Genomic DNA, 27,148 nt, shown 5'->3' with positions numbered 1-27,148 from the left:
ATGTGTATGCACACTCGGATATTTTAAACATAGAAAGGTTACATATCAATATATCTTCCACTTAATTCAAGATAATGTCTGGGGTCAAACCACCAGGCCTTGAACTGGGCTCCGAAACTCATTATTTGGTTCACTCTGCAGAGCTGTAACATCTTTCTGTGTCCTGGTTTTCTCGACTGTAAGGTTGGATGTTGGGCCTGAATTAACGCAGGTAAAGAAAAAAAGGATAGTGTTGGGCATAAAGCAATAGCTTTGTAAGTGTTAACTGTCCTAATTACATCTTATGGGTATAAATTTCTAATTGGTATCATTGAATATTTCCATATATTATGCCCTACCACTAACTAAATCAGCATTTCAAAAATAAAATCAGCAGTTCTCACATTGCCGTGAGCTGTGGTGTAGGTTGCAGATGCAGCTCAGATCCCGTATTGCTGTGGCTGTGGGGTAGGCCGGCAGCTGCAGCTCCAATTCACCCTAAAAAGCAAAAAATAAAAAATAAAATCATTCTCTTCTTGTCCCAAACCAGCTTTCTCCCTAAATTTCTGTCAAAATATCGGAGGATCACATTTTCACTTTTTTCCCTCCTATCAGTCAGATCTGGTTCGAATTCCAAGTGAGAGAAGTTAGCTCCAGCAAACAAGGAAATTTGGTTCCTGTACTCAAAACACAGGGAGGGCTTAGATGAAACTGGTCTCAGAGATAATGGGAACTAGAAACGCCAATGCCCACAGAGCTCTCTTCTTAAGAGGAGCCTCTATGCTCAGGTCTGCGGTCATTGTGAGAATGGAACCATAGGCAGCCTCAGAACCCTCGGGAGAATGTGGGGAAGGGTTCTGAGTGGCCAGTCACACGTCCTGGGAATGGTATGCTGTGATTGGTGTGGCCAGAGTTCTCTACTCACTCCTTTGGCTGAAAGGTGGGCTTCACAGTTTGGCAACCCCCACCAGCCAGCACAATTGAGGTAGAGAAGGGGCAATAAGCCAAAGGAAGGGTTCCTTAAACTGTCTGAAAACCACCCTAGATGAATGTCTCTAAAATCATGCTTCCATCACCAGTGTTCAAGATGGTCACCAATACTACTGCCCTAACCCCATAACTTATTTTCTTCTTCCAAACTTGAGTCCTCTGCTCCAAACAGAAAGCTCTCCTCATCATCCCACATACTGCCAATTTCATTGTCTTTCTTAGTCTCCACTGCCCAGCATTATGCCTCTACCATCTCTCACATCCGTATAAACCTTGCAGTGTCTTCCCCCAGTCCTACTGCTTCCATGGAGCTTTCTGGGACCGAGACAAACTAAACTAATCTCTCCTGTCTTTGGCTCTTTTGTTGTGTTCTCTACATAAATAGATCATATTTTTATTTTTATTTTCACAGTCCCAAGCAAAAGGCAGAGTCGTACCAACTGAACAAAACTTCTAAATAAGATGTTCAATTCAGAAATGCATGCCTTGCTCTAGGCATTTACATGTCCATAAATACCCTTGAGACTGAATAAATTGGAGCATTGATAATTGATCATATGACGAAATGGGACTTAATAAAGACTAGAACTTGGTCTGCAGCCCTAAGTTGTTGCTACTCTTACTGCACAGATCCATGAGCTCTCCTTTCAAGTTTATTTTTGTATACGTGGTATTGAGCCTGGAATACCTGGCAATAAATAATTATTCGTTGAAACAAGAAATGAATGAGTGATGAAAGAAAATTGGAAAACATGAAAAAGTTCTGAAGAAATAGTCATTTTCAAATAAAGATAGTAGAATTCTTTTTCTTTTTTTTTTTTGTCTTTTTGTCTTTTTAGGGCCATACCTACGGCATATGGAGGTTCCCAGGCTAGGAGTCTAATCAGAGCCATTGCCGCCAGCCTAGGCCAGAGCCACAGCAATACCAGATCTGAGCCGCATCTGCGATCTATACCACAGGTCACGGCATCGCCGGATCCTTAACCCACTGAGTGAGGCCAGGGATCGAACCTGCAACCTCATGGTTCCTAGTCGGATTCATTTCCGCTGTGCCACAATGGGAACTCCATCTAGTGACATGTTAATTAAAGAAGATTTTAATGGAAGACAAAACATAAAGCTTTGGAAAGCATTTTAGGGGTTTTGTTATAAAGGCTTTAGATTCTGAAGGCATTACCTTTAAATTTTGTAAACTGTGCGCCATTTTAACCTAGAGTGTCAGGGGGAAATTGGCTGGTATTTTCCACACTTCAGGAGTGAGGAGATCCTTAACCTAGTACTCTTACACACATACACACACATTTCATTTTTTTTTTGTTTGCTTTTTTAGGGCTGCACTCACGGCATATGGAGGTTCCCAGACTAGGGGTCCATTCGGAGCTGTAGTTGCTGGCCTACACCACAGCCACAGCAACGAGGGATCTGAGCCAAGACAGCAACTTACATTTCAGCTCATGGCAATGCCAGATCCTTAACCCACTGATCAAGGACAGGGATCGAACCTGCGTCCTCATGGATGCTAGTCAGATTCGTTTCTGCTGCGCCACAACAGGAACTCCTACACATGCTCATAAATACATTGATCGGAGTTCAGTAGAAAAACTGCAAACCGTGTGTTACATCAAATTGTAAATTCTGACGAAAATGTTTGCCGTGAGCCATTTCCTTTTTCTTTTCTTTTTTTTTTTTTCTTTTTTCTGCCTTTGAAACAATGTTGAGCATTTCAGGTCACTGAACAAAAGAAAATGATTTGTGCCTTCTCTAGGAAAAAACGTCTTCCGTGCCAAACCAAGCATTTGCATGATATTTTTCACCATTTACAAAAATCCCAGAAGACATTTTCAGAACCTCTGTAGAACAACACCATAGTCTCCTGGAAAAAACAACACTGTGCTGTGAATTTCACAATAGACCAATCATTCCAGCCATCTAATTGTGATAATTGGATTTTTATAATTCTCCTCACCTTAGATCTTTATCCTTCTGGCTCATTTCCACATGTCCAGATTTTCAGAGATGTTTGCTGGTTGGGAATTAACGAGCTAGATTCTTTTCAAAATCATTCTTCGTGTAATGATCCTAAGGCATGAAAATCCACAGTCAGATTATAATAATCTCTGAGGTGTTGCACACTTCACATTAGCAGCAAGAAAAATTAAAAGCACACCTCACACATGGAAAATGCATATTACTTTTAATATTTCTTCTAAGATATAAATTAAATTGAGAGTTCAAAAAATGAGTTTGTCTCAGGATTAACCTCTGTTCTCTTTTGACTGGCACCCCTGTTTATTTAGCAATCTCTTAATTGGCTTTCGATTTATCAGTAACAGTGTACTCCCTTAATCATCCCCAAATATTTCCCCTGTGACTTCTGATAACTGAAACCCATTCTTAATTAACTTAGTGGATTAGAGTGGGGTTACATTATCAATGTGAGGGGTGCTTTTCTCTATACCCTGTGTCCTGTCTCAGGTTTTCTTCCTGACTTCTGATTGAGCTCCTCGGAAACTCTCCCAGACCCGTCAGTGTGGTCTGTGGATTAGCTTTGACAGAATCACTCTGGGTGAAAGAATCTCATGAGCAAACTTTTTCTCAGTCCCAATAGCACGAAACCGTTTACACACCACAGGAATGATGACAGAACTTGTCAGTGTGTATCTCATACCTCACAACAGGAGGGAACACGCTAAGCAAAGGAAGCAAGTTGCTGGATTTGAGGCAGTTTTTACTGTTTTTTAAGACACGAAGAGATCATTTAGATGTTGCAAAAACTTATTTAAGGATCCCTCTTACCCTCTATATTTCCAAAAATATGGAGAGAGACACAGACTGACTGCCTGGGAGCCCTAGAGGCTCCAGTATTGTCTTTTTGTCCAGAAGTTTCTGCCTTGCCTGTTTCACTTCAGTCCCCAGGGAGGAAGTGGGTCAGTCAGGGCATGTCTGTGGAAAGATTGTCCCCTCAGCAAGGCAGGCCCTGTGCTAGGCAGGTGATGCCACGTGCTTTTGCATCTGATTGTCACAACACGCTATATGGAAGCTATTATTACTTATATTGTACCTTTGAGGGAAATAAACGCTAGAAAGGTCACACAGCTAGTGAGCAGCATGAATCATGGGCTGGGATTCAAACCCAACTCCAACTCAGCCTGGAGGAGATTTACCAGGCAAATACTGGGAAGGTTTTAATGTAAAGGAGTCTTGCTCTATTTTTAAAGACTTTTGAATACTCTTGAGTGTAAGTAGCAGTTCTCAAGGGTCTCATAACCACATCTGGGCAGCAGTGATGTAGAGACTAATAGAACATAGCCAGAAGCAGTTAAATGGTGTGACTGGCTCCTCTCAACAATAAGTGGAGACAGGATCATCTCCAGGTGGTGCTCGGATGCTTATGTGAATTTGAAACAGAAACAACGAAATGCCAAAGACCTCCCAGATCATTGAATCTGTGGTTTTTCTGTCCTTTGAAAAGGCTGGGAAAAGACAGTTGGTGAGCTGGGATCTGGATACTTCTTGGGTGGACTTCGTGCAGTTCTACATCCAGATAGGCGGAGAAAATGCTGCATGCAACAAGCCTGACAGCAGAGAAGAGGGCGTCCTCCTCCAGTACAGCAACAACGGGGGCATCCAGTGGCACCTGCTGGCGGAGATGTACTTCTCAGACTTCAGCAAACCCAGGTAACCAGCCCTGATGGCATGCCAGTGGTGTCCAGAAGGGGAGAGATGACATTGCCGAGTAGATGTTTCCAAAAGGTGGTTGGTCGTTGCAAAACTAAACAAACTCATAAACATCTGACATGAATAATAGCCTAACATATGAAGGTTTCGTTTCATATAAGTTTCTGAACAGAAAGCATTTGTATTCACATATGAATTTTTTTGAAAATTTGAGAAGGGAGTTCCTGTTGGGGCTCAGCGGTTTAAGAAACCAGCTAGCATCCATGAGGATGCGAGTTTGATCCCTCGCCTTGCGGAGTGAGTTAAGGATCCAGCATTGGCGAGAGCAGTGGTGTAGGTCACAGATGCAGCTCGGGTCTGGCATTGCTGTGGCTGTGGTGTAGGCTGGCAGCTGCAGCTCTGATTCAACCCTTGGCCCAGGAACTTCTGTATGCTGCAGGTGTGGCCCTAAAAAAAGAAAAGAAAAAAAGGAAGGAAGGAAGGAAGAGAAAGAAAGAAAGAAAGGAAGGAAGGAAGGAAGGAAGGAAGGAAGAAAGAGAAATGAGAAAAAATTGAAAGGAAAAGAAGAGAGACAGTTGACCACTGTTTTCCCAAAGAAACTCTGTGATAGAGGAATGTCCCAAGCTCTCTTTTCCCATTTGCAGGGGTTTGTTTTGTTTTGTTTTGTTTTGTTTTGTTTTTTAATGCACACACAACATATGTTTATCTGTTAGATTTAATAGAAAGGTGGAATTTTTTTTAAGTTGTCATATGACTGCACCCAGGGCTAGTCCTAGATAGTGTATGACTGAATCTGTGGAGCCCAGGTTTTCTATAGTTTTTCACTGGTCCGTCCCTGTCTTTATCGTCATGGATGGGGAATATACGTAATAAAATGTCTTAGAAATAACTGTTAAGGAGTTTGGGAAAATGAGTCCTGTTGAATACTAGTTGCTGTACTAGGCAATCAAAATATTTATATTTAAATTTGGTTCATTTGTAATTATATAATATTTTGAAATTTTGTATTTATACTTTATATTTTAAATAAGGGTCATTAAAATCTACTCAAAGATATCACTTTTAGAGTATTCCTTTCTATAATCTTGGTATTTGCATGTCAGTATAATGACAAAACTTAATTTATATGTTGATCACCAGTTATTATTAAGCTTTGCCATACCCATGTCCCTGTTTTGCATTTTACAGCTGAAACTTATTTTACTGGAAAAAAATTATTAAGAAATATATAGGCCCAATTCTTACCAATTAGGTATATTTTATACATAATACTTAAAATATAGCTGTTTTATAGACTGAAGTTCATAAATTTGTTGTTTTAAAATACTGAGTTATTTCAAGGTGGCATAAGTTTCCATAACATAATGCAATTAGATTTGCAGACAGAGTAACCAAAAGCATTTCTTCGAAGGCACTCAGAGGAGAGGTGGAAATCAGAGAAGAGGGAACTGGGTGTAATGAGAGTCATAACATCCAGACAGAAAGTCAGGGATGGGGAGTGGGAGATGGAGCCTAGAGAGATTGCCCCCATACAATGGAAAGGGAATTAATAATGGGGCCAAAATGGTTTAAACAATAGTTTGAAACTATTCAAGTTATTTTTTCCAAGCAATAGTACTGTCAACCTGGAAATTACTGAGAGTTCAGTAAAGTAACTAGGTTACTATAGAGACAAACAAAAATTCAATAGCTTTTTCAAATTCCAGAGATATTCTGTTTTTATTTAAGGGAATTTTTCTTTAGGGCCTGGCTAATTCACCACATTCTCAAAGAGTTCTGTGACACCAAAATGGTTAAGAAATTCTGAGTTGGCACAGCACAGGAAACTGTACTCAAATACTTTGTAATTAATATTTTTGTAATTCTATAAGGGAAGAGAATCTGAAAAATGCGTGTGTGTGTGTGTGTGTGTGTGTGTGTAACTGAATCACCTTGCTTTACATCTAAAACTAACACAACATTGTAAATCTACTATACTACAACTTTAAAAAAAAGAAATTCTAAGTTGGAAGATATCAGAAGACCCCATGATGGGAAATACATAAATAAAATGAATAAATTTAACAAACAGTCCTGAGAATCTCTGTAAAGAAAGTTATAAAACCTCAAAACTTCCTTCAGAGATATAAAACAAATAAGTAAATAATAATACAGCATCCCCAGAGAGGAAGACTGAATATTATGATATGAAGGTATCTGTTAATTTACATTTAAAGTTTTTAATGCTATTCCAATAAAAATCTTAGTGATTTTTTTTTTGGAGCTTTATACCTACAAATAGGAACTGACGAAAAATTGTTTACACTTTTGGCAAAAAGTAGAGGGATGCCCTACATGATATTAAAACATATTGTGTAACCTTCATAATTAAAGTGGAATGATACCAGAGTATGTTTGGACAGAACAAACCATGAAGCCAAATGATGATCACCAGATATATGAACCAACTTATTTATGAAAAAAAAATCAATGAGAAAGAAATGGTTATTCAATCAAGTGGAGTTTAAAAAATGGTCAGGTTCTTGGGGGGGAAATATCTATTTAGATTATCAGCTTATGTCATCAAAAACTGTTAAAGATTGATGAAAGATTTAAATATTTAGATTACTATCTGATCTTGAAAAAACACCTAAACTTTCTAAACATAAATTCAAGAGAGGAATTAACCATGAAAAAGACTACTTGCACAGAAATATACTACAGGCAAATGTAAAACTACATACACATGTTAACACATACAGGTCAAAGAAAACAGAAAAATGAAAAGAAGGAAAACTGAGAAAATGTTTTCAACAAATATGAGAAACAGATGGTCAGTGTTCCTGTAAGGAGCTTATACAAATTATTGGGAAAAACACTAAGATCCCAATAGAAAAAAAAATGGGTAAAAGGAATAAGTAAATGTACAAAACAGGAGACACGAATGTTTCATAATATGAATAATATCCAACTCTTGTTGCAATAAAAAAGACACCATTCTTCAACAAATGGTCATCTTCTCATGATAGCACCAAGTGTTCTGTCCACATGGAAGCAACAAAACACACACTCTCATGTCATCCTGCAAACCATCATGCCCCTTCCAGAAAGGAATTTGGAAAAATTAAAAGCTTTAAACACTACCAGTTTATTTGACCTGGTAATTCCATTTCTAAGAATCTTCCTTAAAAAAATAAACCTAGATGTACATAAAGCTTTATGCATAAAGATTTTCATCACACAGTGATTTATATATGGAAAGGTGAAATAAATAATAGCATGTCTATATGACAAAAAGTTACATGAATAGTAAAATGATCTTAAGAACTAATTTTACTGACATGAGAATGTGCCTATAATATAATGTTAAGTTTGAAACTGTAAGAAACCAAACTATACACATATCTGATCTATGTAAAAGAGTACATACTTTAATGATATACATCAGAATGTTAACAGGGCCAACCCCTTGTGGTAGATTGTGGGTTATTTATGTTTCATTGGTAATGTGTATTTATGTTTTCCCTCTATAGGTAAGAACTGCTTCGAAAAAAAAAATTAGTGCCATTTTAATACAATAAGATACGAATTAACAGTGTTTTCTAAGGATTTCTTTAAAATGTTATGGCCATTGTCATGATAGTCAAAAGACATTGTTCAAGGAGTCAAACACACTTGACATATTTGCTTCCAAAAGGTACAGTTCCAAATGGAAAAGCCATGACCAGGACTGAACTTCCTTACAACTTTAAACCCCTTGTCTGATCTGGCTAAATATAGAAACTTTTCAAAAACACCAAGAGATCAAACAAAACTAAACTTTCTCGTGTTGCTACTTGTGTTATTTTAACAGAGCTGCTAAGAAAAACATAGCTTTTCCTTTCCCAACAGTCAATGATTTGCTTTTATGCAGATTTGTCTATCTGGAGCTACCAGCTGCTGCTAAGACCCCTTGCACCAGGTTCCGCTGGTGGCAGCCTGTGTTCTCAGGTGAGGACTATGACCAGTGGGCAGTTGATGACATCATCATTCTGTCGGAGAAGCAGAAACAGATCATCCCAGTTGTCAACCCAACTTTACCCCAGGTAATTCTCATCGTGTTTGAACTCCAGGAAGACACAGACTTGTAAAAGTAGATGGGGTGAAAAACTACTCACCTCCCCAAGGAGGTAGTCCTTGACACTTGAAAATGTAATTTCATTTTCTGTGTTTGCCCTTTTTTCTTCTTCTTCCTTTTTTTTTTTTTTTTGTTACCTCTCTATGCTACCAGCTCATAGGTTATTTAGATGTTAAAAAAAAGAAGAAGAAGAACAAAAAGAAACAAAAGAATACTGGGAAGTTTGGCCAAGTCATCAAACACAATTAATAGTGTGGTTACAAAATGATCAGATACATAGTGGCAAAATATTTTCAATTGTTAAATCATGAGGAAAAAAAAGTTTATGGCATTTTTTTTTAAAGTTTATTTAGAGAATCTGGTGTGTTTTCCTAGAAATACAGATAGTACGTGGCCCTGCATGTCATGAATTGAAAATTCCTGTCTTGTTTGCAAAGCTATCACATTGCTTTTCTGTGTTGTTATTGTTCCTATTAGAACTTTTACGAGAAGCCAGCCTTTGATTACCCTATGAACCAGATGAGTGTGTGGTTGATGTTGGCTAATGAAGGAATGGCTAAAAATGAAACTTTCTGCTCCGCCACACCGTCAGCCATGGTATTTGGCAAATCAGATGGGGATCGATTTGCAGTGACTCGAGATTTGACTCTGAAACCGGGCTATGTCCTACAGTTCAAGGTATTTATGCACAAACTTCTTACAGGTTAAGGAGCAACCACCTTCCAGATTTATAAATGAAATTCACAAAGAACACAAAATGTTCCTATTCTATTAAAGTAGGGACTCATTTGGACAGTTTCCGACGATCTTAGAATGGCAAAACTTTTTAGCTCTACCCATAAGGAAGACAGCTTGTCCGTTTTTAAAGAGCCCCAAAAGTTGTGGCTATGTCACTGTATTTAAATGCTCGTGGAACTCTATCAGAATTACAAAGAGGAGTTCCCGTCGTGGCGCAGTGGTTAACGAATCCGACTAGGAACCATGAGGTTGCGGGTTCGATCCCTGCCCTTGCTCAGTGGGTTAACGATCCGGCGTTGCCGTGAGCTGTGGTGTAGGTTGCAGACGCGGCTCGGATCCCACGTTGCTGTGGCTCTGGCGTAGGCCGGTGGCTACAACTCCGATTCAACCCCTAGCCTGGGAACCTCCATGTGCCGCGGGAGCAGCCCAAGAAATAGCAACAACAACAAAAAAGACAAAAGACAAAAAAAAAAAAAAGAATTACAAAGAAAGTTGACTTTTAGGATCTCAATCTGATTGTGACTTAATGAATCCCATGCTTCTGAATAGTTATGGATAAGTTCTCCTTTTCAGCTTACTAGGGCTTTGTGGACTGGTCCATTATTTTATGTTTTTACTGTGGGATTTTTCAAACAATTTCTCTTCTTTTGATTCAGTAAATTTTCACTTTAATCATCGTAGTTCTCTGAAAAGCTTCTTTTTCAGCACTGTGATAACATGTCAACATGTATAGCTAGTATTTACTTTGACAAGCCCTTTTTTCAGAACCCTAATCAAAATTTCATTGTGTTTATAATAAAATCCCATTGGTGAATTCTGGGGTCGAAAGTAATGCAATTTTAATGAAGCAGCACAACTACATGATCCTTACATAATGGCAGGATACAGATGCTAAATAATTTACAAATAGAATTATTAAAGAGATCAGATGTTTATAGGAAGCTCTTCAAATATAATTTCCAGAGGTCTGTAAACAAGGCAGTTAGTCATAAATAAAGTGATTAGTGAAATGCTATCATTCTCTGTTTAGATTTTGATGCTAAATTGCAGCGGAAAAACCATTAATAACAGTATATGACTCTATATTAATTTGTTGGCACTGCCTAAAATGGAAACAAAATAACAGCAATAGCAAATACACTGCAGAATACTATGCTGTTTGTCATCTGGCACCTCTTCTAATTAATGAGTCACGGAATCATGATGGTGTAGATGTCGGACTCTGCAAGGTAGTATTCTGAAGTTTAAAAATCTAAGTAAAGAAAACATTATTAAATGGTTCAAATAATTAAACAATCAGCAACAATGCATAATGTCTGAGAAAAAAAAATCTTAATTCTCGAGTCACACCAGAAGAAAAGTGTTGATTTGTGGCTGTTGGTTGGTAATAGCTATGTAATGTGAGTCATTTGGGGATTGATAATTAGTATACATTTGGAATCTGTAGTAGGAACTTGGTGTTATTTGTACAAAAATTCACAGTGCTGGGAAAGTTGTTGTGACTGCCTGTCGTGTCAGCGCTAAGCACTAGGAATATAGAGATGAGCAATGTAGTCCTTGCCCTCAGGAAGCTCAGAAACTAGGCAGTGAGCAAGAAAAGTGAACAGTTGCAATTCAGCTGCTGGAGTGCCATGGTGGAAAGGGGCTCCGATGCTGTGAGAGTACCTGGCATAGTTCTTGGCCTACAGCAGGTGCTCAGAATTATCTGTGGTTGCATGAATGGATGGATGAAAAAGTTGAAATTGGAAGTTTCTGGAAATACAGAGACTTAACCAGCCAAAGAATGGAGGTGGGGGAGAGGGGATTCCAGTGCAAATATGTAAAAATACATGAAAGTGCAAATGAGAATGGAAATGTTGAAACTGTCAGGAGTTTGGAGTATGTGCCACAGAGGTAAGTGATAAAGGTGATCCTGATTGGCTTTATCTGAAACACTAAGTCATTTGGGCATTAACCCAAGAGCATTGAACCATGGAAGATGTTTAATCCACTGACTGATGTTTAATCACATCTGTATTTTAGAAAGATTATTCTGTTCACTTAAGGGGGGGAACTGGAGTCAACAAGTATATTCATTTATTTATTCAGAAAATATTTATGAAGCCTCTATTATGTTCCAGGCTCTGTTTTAGGCTATGAAAATGAATAGGAATAGAGAGTTTGATGAGGATGGTGGAGGATAATTACTATTTTACAGAAGATTGTCAAGTTCGCCTCACTAATAAAATGACTTTTAAGCTGAGACCTATGAAAAGAGAAGGAGGGAGCTATGCAGCTCTCTGGGAAAGAGCACTCTAGGCACAGAGGATAGACAGGACAAAGGCTTTGAAGTAGGAGTGTGCTTGGAAAAGTTCAAGAAAGCACAAGGATGCCACTGTGACCAGAGCAAAGGGAGAAAGGAGAGACAGGTAGAAAAAAGTAAGGTCAGACTTCAACTTCTGTTCTAAATAAAATGGTCAGCAGAACAGTGACATACCCTGACTGAGGCTTTTAAAAAATCACTCCCATAACTGTGTTGGGAGTACACTGGCTAGAAAAAGGCAAAGACAGACCAGCCAGGCAACTATTGCAGTGATCCCTGTGGTAGCTGATGGGAACTTGGACCTGTGGGATGATGGGGGAGGGAGAAAGAAGTTCTCAGATTGCTGAACAAATTTTGAGTAAAGGAGGACTGTAGAGCAGTCATCAAGGTAAGAAATGAGGAGGCCAGATTAAGAGATCACATGGGGTTATAAAGATAAACAGATGGATCTGAAGATGTTACAGGTGTGTAGTCAACAGGTGTGGATGACCTGCTGGGTGACAGAGTGGATTTCTGGAATGACTCCCACATTTCTGGCTCCACTCCCTAAAACTGGAAATACAGGAAGAGGAGGATTTGTTTTAGGATGGTGGATAATGAGACCAGGCTTGGACCTGTGGACCTAGGGACACCTAAGGATTCCAAGGTCAAATGCACAGGGAACAGTTATGTACATTGTCCAGACAGCCTTGAGAGTCATAGGCATCTAGCAGGAATCTGAAATTACAACTGTGAATGAGATTAGGGAGCATGTATAGAGTGAAAAGATGAGAAAGCCAAGAATTGAATTCTAAAAAACATCAACAGTTAAGAGGCAGGCTAAATGGTCAATTAAAAAACAATCACAAGCTTGTCACAAAACTGAAAGTTCTGTTGACTTGTCTGCTTTAGTAACAGTGGCTGTCATAGTAAGTCCAAGACAAAAAGCTACCTAAGTGTGCCCGGTGTGACTGCTCTCACCACATGTCAACCAAGGGTTGTGCTTACTGACGGATAATGTAATAAAAAAGCTTTGTGTTAGGAGAAGTAATCATGCATCTGAGAAGGTCAAGTCTTTACTTATATTCTTGACATTTTACTATGTGATCTTGGGTAAATGAATCACAATAAAATTGCCACTAGCCAAATTTTAAATCCTTCTGAGAGATGCTTTCTAGCTCTAAGCATGGAAAAAAGGAAAACATGGAATCTTCTTTTTTTGACAGCCTGGCTCAAGCCACCTTATAATCATGAGGATGAGCTGGTTGACCTCCTGAGCTCTGCCCAGTATTATTTGCCTATATGCATACCTTTCCTTTGTCCTTTATTTTTGGTCATAATCATGTTCTTTATGAGTCCTTCAGTTTTTTCCTATAAAATCTGACTATTATATTTATAAAGTTTTCTGCGATAAAATTCTGTGATGGCTCCAACCAACCAATGCAATAAGATATGAATAGACCATTTATATCAGATAGCATGTAATTAAATACCAGGGGAAGAGTTTGACATTTACAGTGATCCAAAATATGTTAAAACAGTAATAAAATTTTTTATGTATTTATTAATTTAGAAACTTCTAAAACTAAAATAATATTCAGTGCTGTCGTAAAACAGATCCACTTGAACCCAGGTGATTAAAAATGAATACATAGAGGCATTCCTGTTGTGGCTCAGCAGGCTAATAATGCGGCATAGTGTCCATGAGGATGCAGGTTCAATCCCTGGCCTCACTCAGTGGGTTAAGGATCCAGGTTGCCAAAAGCTGCAGCATAGTTTGCAGCTGAGATTCAGCGTTCCTGTGACGATGGTATAGGCAGCTGCAGCTCTGATTCAACCCCTAGCCTGGGAACTTCCATATGCCACAAGTGCCACTGTAAAAGAAAAAAAAAAAAGAATTAAATTTTTAAAAAATTTAAATGAACACATATAAATAGAAATTCAAAGTATTTCTGCATTTTTATTCAGTAATACTACTCTTAGGTATTGTTTTGGCAATACCAAATCAACCAAAGAGAAAAAAAGATATTTTTTGCAATGCTGTACGTAACAGCAAAGTAATATGTTAAAGAGAAAGGAGGAGGAAAGTTCTAGAATTGTGATAACTTCAACTATATAACCAAAATATATGCTTTCTTATAAATATTTAAGGGGAAAACAGAAAAATAAAAAAATGGTTGTGCTGGAGTTCCCATCGTGGCTCAGTGGTAACTAAACCAACTAGTAACCATGAGGATGTAGGTTCGATCCCTGGCCTCGCCCAGTGGGTTAAGGATCTAGCATTACGGTGTAGGTCACAGACACGGCTTGGATCCCACACTGCCGTGGCTGTGGCCTAGGCTGGCAGCTGCAGGTCTCATTCGACTTCTAGCCTGGGAACTTCCATATGTCTTGGGTGCAGCCCTAAAAATAAAAAAAAAAATTTAAAAAGCTTGTGCTAGGACATTGGAATTTAGGTTCCTTTTTTTAAACAATTTTTTAGAATATTGTTAATTCTATGATGACAGTCATCTACAAAAGTGCACAGAACAGTAAGAGTTTTATTTCTGGACTATTTTGCTTTTTTTTTTTTTTGATGCTGTGACAAAAACTTAGCTCTTTCATCTAAGTTCACAGTGATTTCTTACTGAGCTTTTGTAAGAAAACAGAATAAAGATGCTTGTTCCACTGAAAGCAGAGGACAGCTTCAGTAACCTTCACGTCCTGAAGAGGACAACTCTTTATCGTCTGCTTCCCTCTGTTTATACCCGCTGTCTGGAAAAGGAAAAGAAAGCAGTTTCCTGCCTTCTTATCTTTTGTCCAAGACTCCAGTCATATCTGTGCTTCTCTCTTCCCTCCTATAATCCCAAGAAAGCCACAGAACCACAACTGGTCCCACTTTCTATTGAAAAGCACCTATTGCTTGCCTAAACAAAGATTTCCAGAACCTACAAAAAGGCGCTGGCTGGAAGTGAGCTGCATGTCTTTTCATAAAGTTAGCGTAGACTCCATAGAAATAGCCCTGAGTGCTGTAGCACCTAATTTGTTAAATGATGACTTGGAACCAAAAGCTGATATAATTCTCTTTCCTTTTAACAGCTAAACGTTGGGTGTGCCAATCAGTTCAGCAGTGCTGCCCCAGTTCTTCTTCAGTACTCTCATGATGCTGGGATGTCCTGGTTTCTAGTGAGAGAAGGCTGTTACCCAGCTTCTGCAGGCAAAGGATGTGAAGGGAACTCCAGAGAACTGAGTGAGCCCACTGTATATCACACGGGAGACTTTGAAGAATGGACGAGAATCACCATTGTTATTCCAAGGTCTCTTGCATCCAGGTAAAGTGACCATTATTATGTGCCATAGTTGCCGTTTGTTAGGAGCAGATATTTATCTCAATGTCTTCATCTCATATATTCACAGTCTCTAGCTATGTCTGTTCAAGTAAGGACTCTTGAGGAAATAACATATCCACTCATGAAACATATTCGCTCAATTATTCATTCGTTCAACAAATATTTATTGAGCTACCCACCTGTGCTAAGTTCTGTTCCCAGCACTGGGATTACAGCACTGAACAAAAGGTGTTTAAAGACTAAGAGAATTGGGAGTCCCCGATATGGCTCAGGAGGTTAAAAACCTGTCATAATGTCCATGAGGATGTGGGTTCAATCCCTGACCTTGCTCAGTGGGTTAAGGATCTGGCATTGCTGTAAGCTGCAGTGTAGGTTGCACATGTGGCTCAGATCTGGTATTGCCATGGTTGTGGTGTAGGCTGGCAGCTGCAGCTCTGATTCGACCCCTAGCCTGGGAATTTCCATATGCTGTGAAAAGAAAAAAAAAGAGAGAGAGAGAAAGCTAAGAGAATTATAAGGCATTATTATGTGAGACTTTCACTGTTACAGAGATTTTTGATAATTTAATGCCTCGTCGAATAGACAATGTGAGATATCTTGCAATATAAAAGATCCTTTTAAACGACTGTTAAGATAAATATTAAAACACTGTAGAAAAAGATGTAAAGTCAATTGACAGAAGAATGAAATAAATGGATTAAGAACTTGAGGAATTCTCTTGTGGCACAGCAGGTTAAGGATCAGTCAATGTCACTGCAGTGGCTTTCGTCACTGCTATGGAACAGGTTTGATCCCTGGCCCCAGAAATTCCACATGCTGTGGGTGTGGCCGGAAAAAAAAAAAAAAAAAAAGAAGAATTTAAAGCAAAGGAGTTCCCCTCATGGCTCAGTGAAATCAAATCTGACTAGTATCCATGAGGACGTAGGTTCGATCCCTGGCCTTGTTTGGTGGGTTAAGGATCCAGTGTTGCCATGAGCTGTGGTGTAGGTCACAGACATGGCTCTGATCTGGTATTGCTGTGCCTGCAGTGTAGGCTGGCAGCTGCAGCTCCAATTTGACCTCTAGCCTAGGAACTTCCATATGCTGCAGGTGTGGCCTTAAAAAGAAAAAAAAGAATTTGAAGCAAATAAGTTTACATGAATAGGGCAATAAATTTAACTCTGAGCTTCTTGGCAGCTAGGATAAAATGCAGAGTAGTAGAGACATAGTGTCATTTGATTGTCATTGTGGGGTAAAAAGAAAGAAAACATATACATTCTAATTTTTAAGATAATACTTTTCTTTCAACACAGTATTCTGCAATAAATGTATAATACATAGATGTATATTTTTTCAGGTAGAGTAGGTAATACTAAAATCAGTGTTTTTAACTATACAATTTTTCAAAGGATAAGAAGACATTCTTCAAGAGGGCACTTCTTAATTGAATCCTAGAACATAGCATTCAGTTGTGGCTCTGTCAGAGCAGTTCTGTGTAGTGCTGAGATGATACAATAAGTCTATTTGCACTGCTTTCTGAATGTAATTTAATATAGGGTAGACTACTCATTAGTGCCATTCAACAATATTTTTAGCTTCTTTCCTAGATTATGGTAGGATTATACCTTCCCCAAACCCTTTAAAGTTTGGCATTGAATGAAACTTAAATATATAAACTTATAAGTCCAGTGTGCATTTTGCCGTGTTCTCTTTTTCATGAGAGCATCTTTTGAGATGAAGTTTGCATCAGTCTGGATCCCTAAGTGTCTACAACCAACAGACTTCCTTACAATATACACCAGACGTATAGCATAAGCAAGAAATAAACTTTTGTTAGGTTAAAACACTGAGATTGAAGGCTGCTTGTTACTGCAGCATAAGTTGTTTCATCCTAACTGATACAATGGTTAATTCTAGCAATCTGTATAGTGGCTTATTCATAACTTTCGTAGAGACTATTCTGTCTGTAATATCTTTAACCTAGTTAATCACCAAACTTACATCTAGCTGGATAAGCTGGTTGTGTTCTCTGCCTCCCTCATTACTTAGATATTCATCCCTCAAAAAATTACACCATAGACTTTGGTAGACAGACTTCCCAGACAGGGAAGAAACTTATATGGTCAGGATGTACAAGTTTCTGTGCTCATCTACTAAACTTTGATCCATAATCTTTAAAGGCCAACTATTCCAGAGTTCCCATCTTGGAACAGCGGAAATGAATCCGACTAGGAACCATGAGGTTGCGGGTTCGATCCCTAGCCTCACTCAGGGGGTTAAGGATCCAGTGTTGCCGTGAGCTGTAGTGTAGGTCGCAGATGTGGCTCCGATCTGGTGTTGCTGTGGCTCTGGCATAGGCCAGCAGCTACAGCTCTGATTCAACCTGTAGCCTGGGAACCTCCATGTGCCGTGGGTGCAGCCCTAAAAAGGACAAAAAGACAAAAAATTACAAAAACAAACAAATAAATAAATAAAGGCCAGATATTCCAAGAAACAGTTTATCAATCAGTGGATCCAAGTCAATTTATAAATAATTTTTTGTCTTTGCATGCCAGTGTACTTTGTTGTGTATCAAAGAGAGACTCAGAGGATTTGATGTGTAGGTGGTAGAGTTGATGAATTGACTTTCTTTAGTGAAATTTAATAATTTGACTTTCATTCTGCTTTAGTTAGGATACAGGCCCAACTACTGTAACAAGAAACAAATACAAGTGCTTACTTACCAAGACTTAAACAAACAGAAATCCATTGTTTCTTGCAAAGGTGAGCAGTTCAGAGTCGACAGGGTGTCTCTGCCATTCTGTATATACAGCTCCTATCTCTGGATCCAGGACAGCTATTCCAGATGTGTCTCTCTTAACCAATAGAAGAAAAAAAATGAGGAATGTATAAATGCATTTCTTTTTAAAGATCATCTCTATTCCTTGTTCATATTCCTAGGTGGTGCTTAGGATAATATTTGTACAGTTCCCTATTGCTATATGACACACCAAAACTTATATGTCCAAAACTTAGTGGCTTATGACAACAGTGATTTATTATTTCTCATTGGTTTTATGGGGTTGGCTGGGTAGTTCTGCTGGTGTCTCCTGGGTTTTGTAATGTTGCTGCATTCCATCGGTAAATTGATTAGTTTCTGGGGTTAGCAGGATCTTTCTCTCTATTCAGTCTTCATCTCAGTATCCATCCCAGTATTCATAACAGAGGGCACAATTAGGTGGTTCCAGAGATTCAAAGCACAAAAGTTGAAGCTGCAAGACCTTAGCTTATTCACCACATCTTAGTGGTCAGAGAAAGTCACAAGGCCAATCTAGATTCAAAAGATAAGAAAACAGACTCCTTTTTTGATAGGAAGCACAGAAAAGTCACATTATAAAGGAACAGGTACACAAGGAGATGTGATCCTTTGGGGGGGGGGGTGGTGTTACTGTCACAATTTACCACAGTTTGTCCTAGTCCCAGTGATTCACATTCCTTCCCCACCCCACCCAACCCACCCCCAGCACATGAATCACTTTCCTCTCAAGACCCACCCCAAAGTCTCACCTCATCACGACATCAGGCACTAAGCCACTGATCTCATGACTTAGGTCAGGGCTCCCTGGATATGGCTCCTCTTGACCCATGGCCCTGTAAACTAAGAAAGCAAGTTTTCCACCCAACCCATACTCAACATACAATGGTGAAACAATGACAACATAAGCACAGTAGACACTCCCACCCAAAAAAGAAAAAGGAAAGAATGGGAAGCACGTAGCACCCACTGGCTCATAGGAATTCTGAGAGCCAGCAGGATAGTTATTACTAGGGTCCCTCTTCCACAAGCAATGGCCAGGACAGAAAAGTTTTTTTGATTAAGACAGTTCTGCTCCCGACGAGTGGTTCCCTAATCTGTGGTTCTTCTCAGCTGTTGGTTCTATTCTCTAGGCTTCATCCTCTGAAACATCTTTCCTTTTCCATAAGAACACATTGTGTTCTATCCCAAGAGATTGGATATAGTTCCCTGTGCTGTGGGATAAGGACCTCATTGCTTATCCATTGTGAATGTAATAGTTTGCATCTACTAACCCCAAACTCCCAGTCCATCCCACTCCCTCTTCCCTCCCCCTTGGCAACCACAAGTCTGTTCTCTATGTCTGTGAGTCTGTTTCTGTTTTGTAGATAGGTTCATTTGTGCCATATTTTAGATTCAGAAATTGGCACAACACTGTAAATCAACTATATTTTAATACATTTTTAAAATTTTAAAAAAGAACACATCTGTGTTTGCAGCTAAAAAGCCTTTTATCCTGCTTTCTGTGCATCTCAGGCTGGGCATGTAACAGTGCAGCCATTGTAATCCTCATCTCCACCACTGCCTTCACCTCCCCATGCTTTTCTGAAACTGTGGCCCAACCACAGCTCTTCATGGCAGCATGCCATGAAGCTGGGGACCATCGAGCAGTGCATCTTTGCTTCAATACCTAGGATACTGGGATGCTGGGAGACTTCGCTGTGAAAGTAGTCAATAGAATCAGGAGCCAAGAAACACAACCCTAATTTGATACCCCAAAGGCAGATAATATAGAGTTGGATCTGAAACTGAACTTTGATGTCAAGTAGAATAACCCAATGGGTAAAGCCACATCTGAGAAATAAGGGGAAGTTGTCCTTAGCATCACAAAGTGAGCCAATATTTTGAAGCTCCCATTTTATCAATATTTTCTTGGACCTCAGCTTTTGGAAGAAAAAAATCTTCTTCATTAGGATCTGGCTTCCTGGTTCATTTGAATACCATCCAGCTTACTGGCTGATGGAATTTGTGATGGAGAGCTCTCTACTAAAGAATAGTAAATATGTTTCTACTTTTACCCAAGTAAATGAGCTGTTGTTGTTCCTTCTGCAATATGTTAAACTTAGATATCTCCCAGTGCAGTCTTGGAAAGCTGAGAAGGCTAAGTGTGAAAATTGTTAAATTTTGAAGCTATTTTGCCATGAGGCAATATGCTTATAATAGTTACTAGAACATTGCTCTTTCACAAATAATTGTAAGCTGATTTTCTCAAAGGAGCAGTTTGTGTTCTTATTAATTCTCTTGATTCTTGCCTACAGAGGAGAGACCCTGGCGGTGGTAAGAATATGCTGGTACTGCCCTCCAAAACCTCATCCCCAACCATACAGTAAACCAGTTATGGCTCTAGGCTCCCTATGCAGAATACAAAAAGTGAATGTCTCCGGGAAGGGCTAGAAGCACAGTTGCTTAATATTCTGTGCCTGTCTCCTTCACCACCACCCATCACAGGACAAGCAGGTGCACAGGCACCTTCCTGGTTTGAGAGGAAGGAACCACCCTCTGAAGGGTGGTGATGGAGGGAGGAGGGGTAGAAACTTCTTCTCTTAGTCACTCAGGCATCCTTTGAGCAAAGATGACAGTTGGGGAGGGAACAAAGAGAGAGTAGTATCTTCTACTTCTTTCTTACCTGGGACAGGCAGGACAAAGGAGAAGTTTCATTCAAAGATTTTAACCCTGAGGTTGCCAAACTACTTGCACTCAGTTCCAAGGTAGTGCTCTTGAGAGAACAGAAAAGCAGTGGACATCAGGAACCAGGCACAAAACGTGGAGAAATGGGATGAAGCCAAGCTGGCTTATGTCATGATCAGTGAAATCGTTCTTGCTTTGATTTGCACTTTCCAACTGAAAGCCAACTAGCAAAGATTTAATGAAGGAAAAGAGGTGCCAACTCTTGCCCTTTAACTCTGAAAAATAGGTGTCTCACTAGGACTCTCAGCTATAATTCATTATATCCTGGAATCATCTTGTTAACCAAATGACTGGTCATTTTGTTTTGTTTTGTTTTGTTTATTTAAATGTGGATTTCTTAATACTGAGCTCCTGAGGTCTTTTACTTTCTCACATATTTAAGAGTGTACTGTGCTTCTCGGGTCTGTAGCAGCCTTAGGATATACAAACGGATGCCTTTTCTCTCTGATTCTTTTATTTTTATAATGAAAATTACAGGGACCTTAGCATCAAGGATAGGTCAGAGGGCTTCCTTTGCCCTTCAATCACTATTAAATTACCAAAGCTTCTAGACTTCTACCTATGGGCAGGGTTCTTCAGCTCTCTGAATGCCTCTGGGACTCAGTCTGGATCTGCTTCTTCCATGGAACAGAGCAGTTGATAGAGAGATGCCCTGGTCTGTCCTGGGTGAGTGCGCTTAGTGGAGGAAAAAAAGTTGTTCTTACCTCCTTTTTTTACTTTCCTTGGGGCAGAAATTATAGATCTGTGTTTCTCTGGGTTCTGTTATAGAAACAAAAAAAGAAAAGGCAGGAGTTCCCGTCGTGGCGCAGTGGTTAACGAATCCGACTAGGAACCATGAGGTTGCGGGTTCGGTCCCTGCCCTTGCTCAGTGGGTTAACGATCCAGCGTTGCCGTGACCTGTGGTGTAGGTTGCAGACACAGCTCGGATCCCGCGTTGCTGTGGCTCTGGCATAGGCCGGTGGCTACAGCTCCGATTCAACCCCTAGCCTGGGAACCTCCATATGCCGCGGGAGCGGCCCAAGAAATAGCAACAACAACAACAAAAAAAAAAAAAGAAAAGAAAAGGCAGTATGACTTCAACTTAAAGAAGACTCCTCTTAACACTTTGTAGGCTCAGGATACTACACGTGCATCCAAAGGTGACATAATTGTCTTAAATTTTATTTTTAATTATGAAATCTATCTCTATAGGAAATTCCTAAAACATATTTGAACAGCCCAGTGAGTAGTTATGAAGTAAACACCTCTCCACTGCCAGCATCCAAGAAGCTCTCCCTTTGTCCCTTCCTTGTTACAACTCTTCCCAAGTTACAAAAGCCTGACTTTGGCTTTTCTTCATATTTTTACCATTGATGAAGTCATCCCTAAGCAGTATAGTTTAATTTTATCTGTTTTGAACTCTAAAGAAATTAAATCCTACTGCATTCTAAAAAAGAAAGAAAGAAAGAATAAAAAAGGGAATTCTCATTGTGGCTCAGTGGGACTAAGAACCTGACATAGTGTCTGTGAGGATGGGGTGTCCATCTCTGGCCTTGCTCAGCCAGTTAAGGATCCAGCATTACTGCAAACTGTGGCATAGGTCGCAGGTGCAACTCTGATCCAGTGTTGCCATGGCTGTGGGGTAGGCCTTGGTTGCAGCTCCGACTTGACCCCTAATCCAGGAACTTCCATATGCCTCAGGTGCAGCCCTAAAAAGAAAAAAAAAAAAAAAAAGACTTCTATCAGGGAATTTACATGTTTTCCTCTTCTATCGTAGAAATGCATATCTTCACAGGCTAAATATCACCACAGCTCCATTGGAAGGAATTTTTCCAAAGACCTTGACTCTGCAAGTGTGCCTTCTTTTTTCTTTTCCTTTCTGTTTTTTTTTTTTTTTTGGTGTTGCTTTGTTTTTCTAATCTATAATTCTATTGTCTTTTGCCTTAAAAAATAAGACCAATATGTTTTGAATTAGTTCCAAAGAAAATAAAAGATCTGTTCCCCTTCTTGACACACTGAAGAATGTGTCAAGACTTGCATTATTCGAAATTTATCTCTGAAAACTTTTAAATCTAGTACACAACCTCATTGGTTACATTCACAAATTTGCCAAAAGTAGGTAACTAATTGGAACCTAAACAGCCTAATCCATCTTTCCTCTGATGTCACTAGAACTGAGAAGGAAGAGGTATTTTCCTGGTATGAAATTATAGGTCTGTGTTGGTCTCCATATATTTGAAAAGAAAAGAGATGTGTTGAAAGGACTGGGAAGATCAGAAAGCAGCCGAGACATGTTTAGTTTGGCAACCTCAGAATGGTTGTTGGTAAGGGAAGTAGGGCTGGGCAGTAGCCGAGGCCACTGCTGTTCCAGGGTTTTGAAGCACTGGGACCAGGTCTTTCGTTTGTTTGTTGGCAGTTACCAGTGTTCATGTGAGTTTATAGAATGAGCATCTTGGAGATTTGAAGATGAGAAGTAAAGAGGAAGGCAACAGGTGGAAATAGAGCTGTCAGTATGAACTTCATGCTTTCCTACCAGAATCATGCAAATGGAAAATAGTCAGAGTCCCCCTTCTAGGTCCTAACAAAGAACATTCTATCTGATGATTTCAGAAATTCCTAAATAGCCTCTTAAAATACCCAAGCAAAAACCTATAGTAGATTTCTGGTCATCAGAATCTTTTTTTTTTAATTATTTATTATTATTTTTTTCCCACTGTACAGCAAGGGGGTCAGGTTATCCTTACATGTATACATTACTCATCAGAATCTTTATCTGAAATTCTTCTGATATGGAAACACCTATGCTGATGAAGAATTCAAGAAGTTTTGAAAAAGATCTGAGAGAGATACCTTATGAAGGTTAAGTTGTCCAACCAAGTGGACATGACTCCCAAGTAAATATGAAATCTCTCGAGTGCTCATTCTAGGTTTCCGTGCTTTGGTATAAGATGCTGGTACAAGAAAACCCATGTGCTGTTTTTCCCAGCAGTAAGACCAGATTCCGATGGATCCAAGAGAGCAGCTCCCAGAAAAACGTGCCTCCCTTTGGTTTGGACGGTGTGTACATATCAGAGCCTTGTCCCAGTTACTGCAGTGGCCATGGGGACTGCATTTCTGGGGTGTGTTTCTGTGACCTGGGGTACACAGGTAAGGCTGAAGACATATGTCTGATGATTAGTTTGCAAAATATTCATCTCTAGTTAGTGTATTTCATGTTACTTCTTCCAAAAAAGTAGGTTTTTAGTTTATTCTTCTTTAAGTCCCTGATTGTAGGAATTTGTAACCCAGGCAAAGGAGGTACTGAGATATTTTATACTTTTGAGCAGCCAAAGGAGGGAAAGCATGCCCGTATAATTTCATTCCTCATATGTATTTATTTATTAGTAGTAGTAATAATTACTAACACCGCTTGAGTCCCAACTTCATGCCAGGCACTGGAGTCAATGTTTTTTATTTCACCTCATTTAATTCTAGCAGTAAGTAACCTTATAACATAGTACTCTTTTTGTCCCCTTGAAGCAACTGAGGCACAGAGAGGAATAGTGACTCCCACACAGCTAGGAGTTGCCAGAGCTGAGCTTCAAACCCTGGCAGCCATTCTCTGAAATCAAAGTCCAAGTTCTTCACCGCTTGGCTGCCAGTGCTCTTTACATTGTTTTTATAAGAAATGTAATTTTATATGTTTAAAGTAAAAAAAAAAATCAACTCATAAAATAACTCCAAGACTGCCAAAAGAGAGCTTTACAAGAGAAGTATTTTCTGACCACCGTCACCCTTGGATTTTGCTACAAGCAAAAATAAAAAGGGAGATGAGATTAAAGAGAAAAATTGGAGAAAATATTATAAGCTTCAAAATCTTTTTTTAGAATTTTTCCTGGAGGCAACTTCAAAGGATCCTTCCTAGCTTTTCAGTGCTCTGCCCTTCATCTGGCGCATGACCAAAGACAAACATATGTTGTTGCAGGCCTTCTGTGGAGAGTGCTGTCACTCATGGTTTCAGGGTGTTTTTTTTTTTTTTTTAATCTGGGATTAACTCCCCTTACTGATTCTCCAATACAAGGAAAACAAATGAGCAAATGTTATTGTGGACAAAATCTATTTCTCGGTTTACACAAATCCTCTGGGTAACAAGAAGCCTGGAAATGTGTGGTTCCCAATGTCTCTCTATTTAAAAATTTAAAATTCTAGAAGCAGGAATAGTGTCTTTGATGATGGCAGTGATGGCTGTATTTCAGGGAGATGATTATGAGATTCAGATTTTGATGTGCTTTCCTTCCCCAACACCTGTGGCAATGCTTCCTTTGCCCATGCACCGAATGTCCCTTTGGATGTTTCATGATTTTAACGAAGCCTCTCTCCTCTGTATTTCTTTGCTCGGAAGCCGCGCAAGGAACCTGTGTGTCTATTGTCCCCAATCACAGTGAGATGTTCGATAGGTTTGAGGGGAAGCTCAGCCCTCTGTGGTACAAGATAACTGGAGGCCAGGTTGGAACCGGCTGTGGAACGCTTAACGACGGCAAATCTCTCTACTTCAGTGGCCCCGGAAAAAGGGAAGCGAGGACTGTCCCTCTGGACACCAGGAATATCCGGTAAGTAGTTATTGCTACACTTCTCCATGAACATAGTATTATCATGCTGTGCGGTCTAAGCTGCAACAGTCTGTTCTGTTATTGATGGTTTACACAGTAATGTTTTCCTATATAAATTCTGATATGTAAAAATGAAGCCTAACTTTATACTTTCTTCTAAGAAAATAGGTAGTTTCTGCGAAATTTATTCTACAATTCATTAATTGGTGTACAGTCATCCCCAAGCCCTGGGTGTCTCACGTGTGTTAGCTTGGTTCTGAAGTTCTGTATTATTATGAATACTGGCATTAATTTTGATATATGCCGAGAGAAACAAAGAATTTTTTTCGACTTAAAATTCTGTGTCCAAAAATGTGACCCCGTTTATTCGCATTGTTATTTAGTCCAGAAATTTAAAATACCTACACTGACACCTACTGGTAAAATAAATAACCTACTTAGTTGTAAGGTCAAATGAAATAGTAGCACACCTAAAATAAAACTGTGCTTTTTTATTTTTAATCAATTATTTTAGAATTGGAAGAAAGGAAACTAAAGAAATGTTTGAAACTTTTTGACCTTATCCTCACTAAAATCTATGGATTCGTGTCATATTTTTTCCTTCCTCTGAGCCCTCACTGAGGCGTGCCTGTTGTTATGTAGGTTGGTTTACTGTGGACTGAGGCACAGTTTACATCACCCTGAGTGTCAGTTGTGAAAAATTAAACCATCTGAGTCTCAATCAGTAAGACAGGTAATTATTGATCCTGAATAAATATAGGATTCAACTTTTTAATGTTAGACTTTTCCCTTCTGAGTTTCCAAGGATAATATTAGCTCAATTTAAGAAATTCCCATTTCAATGATCTCATTGAATTACATCAGAGTGTCACAATACAGTTGAATTAAACTCTTCCCTTTGGTTTAAATCATTATTACAGAATAAAGTTGATGGTCATATTAACTAACTTTTTCAAATGGTTACAGAATTAACTTACTGTGTAATCTATGTAGTTTCTGTTTGTTGTATGTCCTTTGTGTTTAAAAGAAATACCTAAGAATTACAGGAATTTTTCTTTTCAGTGTGCTGAAATACAAAAGGCTAAATCTCTTCTGTGCTCATTTATTTGTAAGTAAACAGGTGTTTGGGGTTCTTTTTTTCCAGGCTTGTTCAGTTTTATATACAAATTGGAAGCAAAACTTCAGGGATTACCTGTATCAAACCAAGAGCTAGAAATGAAGGTAAGCTGCTGTGTCTCCATAGAAGTTAGTTGCTCTTGGCAAGTTAGTTCTTTCTCTTCCTAGAGTTTAGGTGGGGTTTTGTCAACTGACTTACTCCCCTACATCGTTCCTTCTCTTCTCCATCACTGAATGGTAACTGCATAGAGCCATGACCTCTAAGATGCCTCATCCAGATCCTTAAGCTTGAAAAACATAATTGTTTTAGGGAAATCTGCTCCTTTATAACTTTACACAGGGTTAAAAAAATTTATCAGTGTAGTGAGATGTTTACATTCAGCATAGAGGCACTAGGAACCTGTTTGCATAGGGCATTACTAAATATAGATATACGCTGCTTCCTCCCCATAAACGTTCTGGGGCTGGAATGTACTAGAATCCTTTGGTAGAGGAGCACTTCTTGGTGATAATAAACATGAACTTTTACTGAGCACCTATTATATGCAAGGTACTCTTCCAAGTGTTTGATCTTTGATCGCATTTCATCCTTACTATACCCCTTCTCCATAGGTACTATCATTAGTCCTATTTGATAGATGTGGATGCTGAGGCACAGGGAGGTCAAGTAACTTACCCAGGATTATGCAGTCAGTAAGTGGATGAGCAGGGATCAAACCACTCACGCTGACTGTATGCCTCTGGCACAGCGACCATGCATACTGCTCTCTCCTTGCCCACATGGTATGACATCTGTGCCGTCTTCTGCCTCCATGATTCAGTCCTAAAAGAAATGCAAAAGACCCAATGCACCTGGATGTGGCCTTCAGGAGT

At 39.3% G+C, this 27,148-nt stretch overlaps 1 protein-coding gene across 3 annotated transcripts in view; it reads left to right on the top strand.

Annotated features, from left to right (window-relative positions):
• The window catches only part of RELN (reelin), a 500,685-nt gene that overhangs the window by 379,526 nt on the left and 94,011 nt on the right, over positions 1-27,148 (top strand). For 2 of the 3 annotated variants that reach the window (XM_047752962.1, XM_047752964.1), the window contains exons 25-31: positions 4,442-4,647; positions 8,540-8,711; positions 9,221-9,421; positions 14,841-15,073; positions 23,557-23,717; positions 24,952-25,159; positions 26,304-26,380. In XM_047752962.1, the coding sequence (XP_047608918.1) occupies positions 4,442-4,647; positions 8,540-8,711; positions 9,221-9,421; positions 14,841-15,073; positions 23,557-23,717; positions 24,952-25,159; positions 26,304-26,380 (1,258 nt within the window). The remainder of the gene's footprint in view (positions 1-4,441; positions 4,648-8,539; positions 8,712-9,220; positions 9,422-14,840; positions 15,074-23,556; positions 23,718-24,951; positions 25,160-26,303; positions 26,381-27,148) is intronic. The other variant, XM_047752963.1, reaches the window with a different exon arrangement.

The sequence above is a fragment of the Phacochoerus africanus genome, chromosome 11, assembly GCF_016906955.1.
Source record: "Phacochoerus africanus isolate WHEZ1 chromosome 11, ROS_Pafr_v1, whole genome shotgun sequence".
Classification (NCBI taxonomy): domain Eukaryota; kingdom Metazoa; phylum Chordata; class Mammalia; order Artiodactyla; family Suidae; genus Phacochoerus; species Phacochoerus africanus.
Note: the sequence above shows the minus strand (reverse complement) of the source record. Positions and strands in the feature narration are given on the sequence as shown.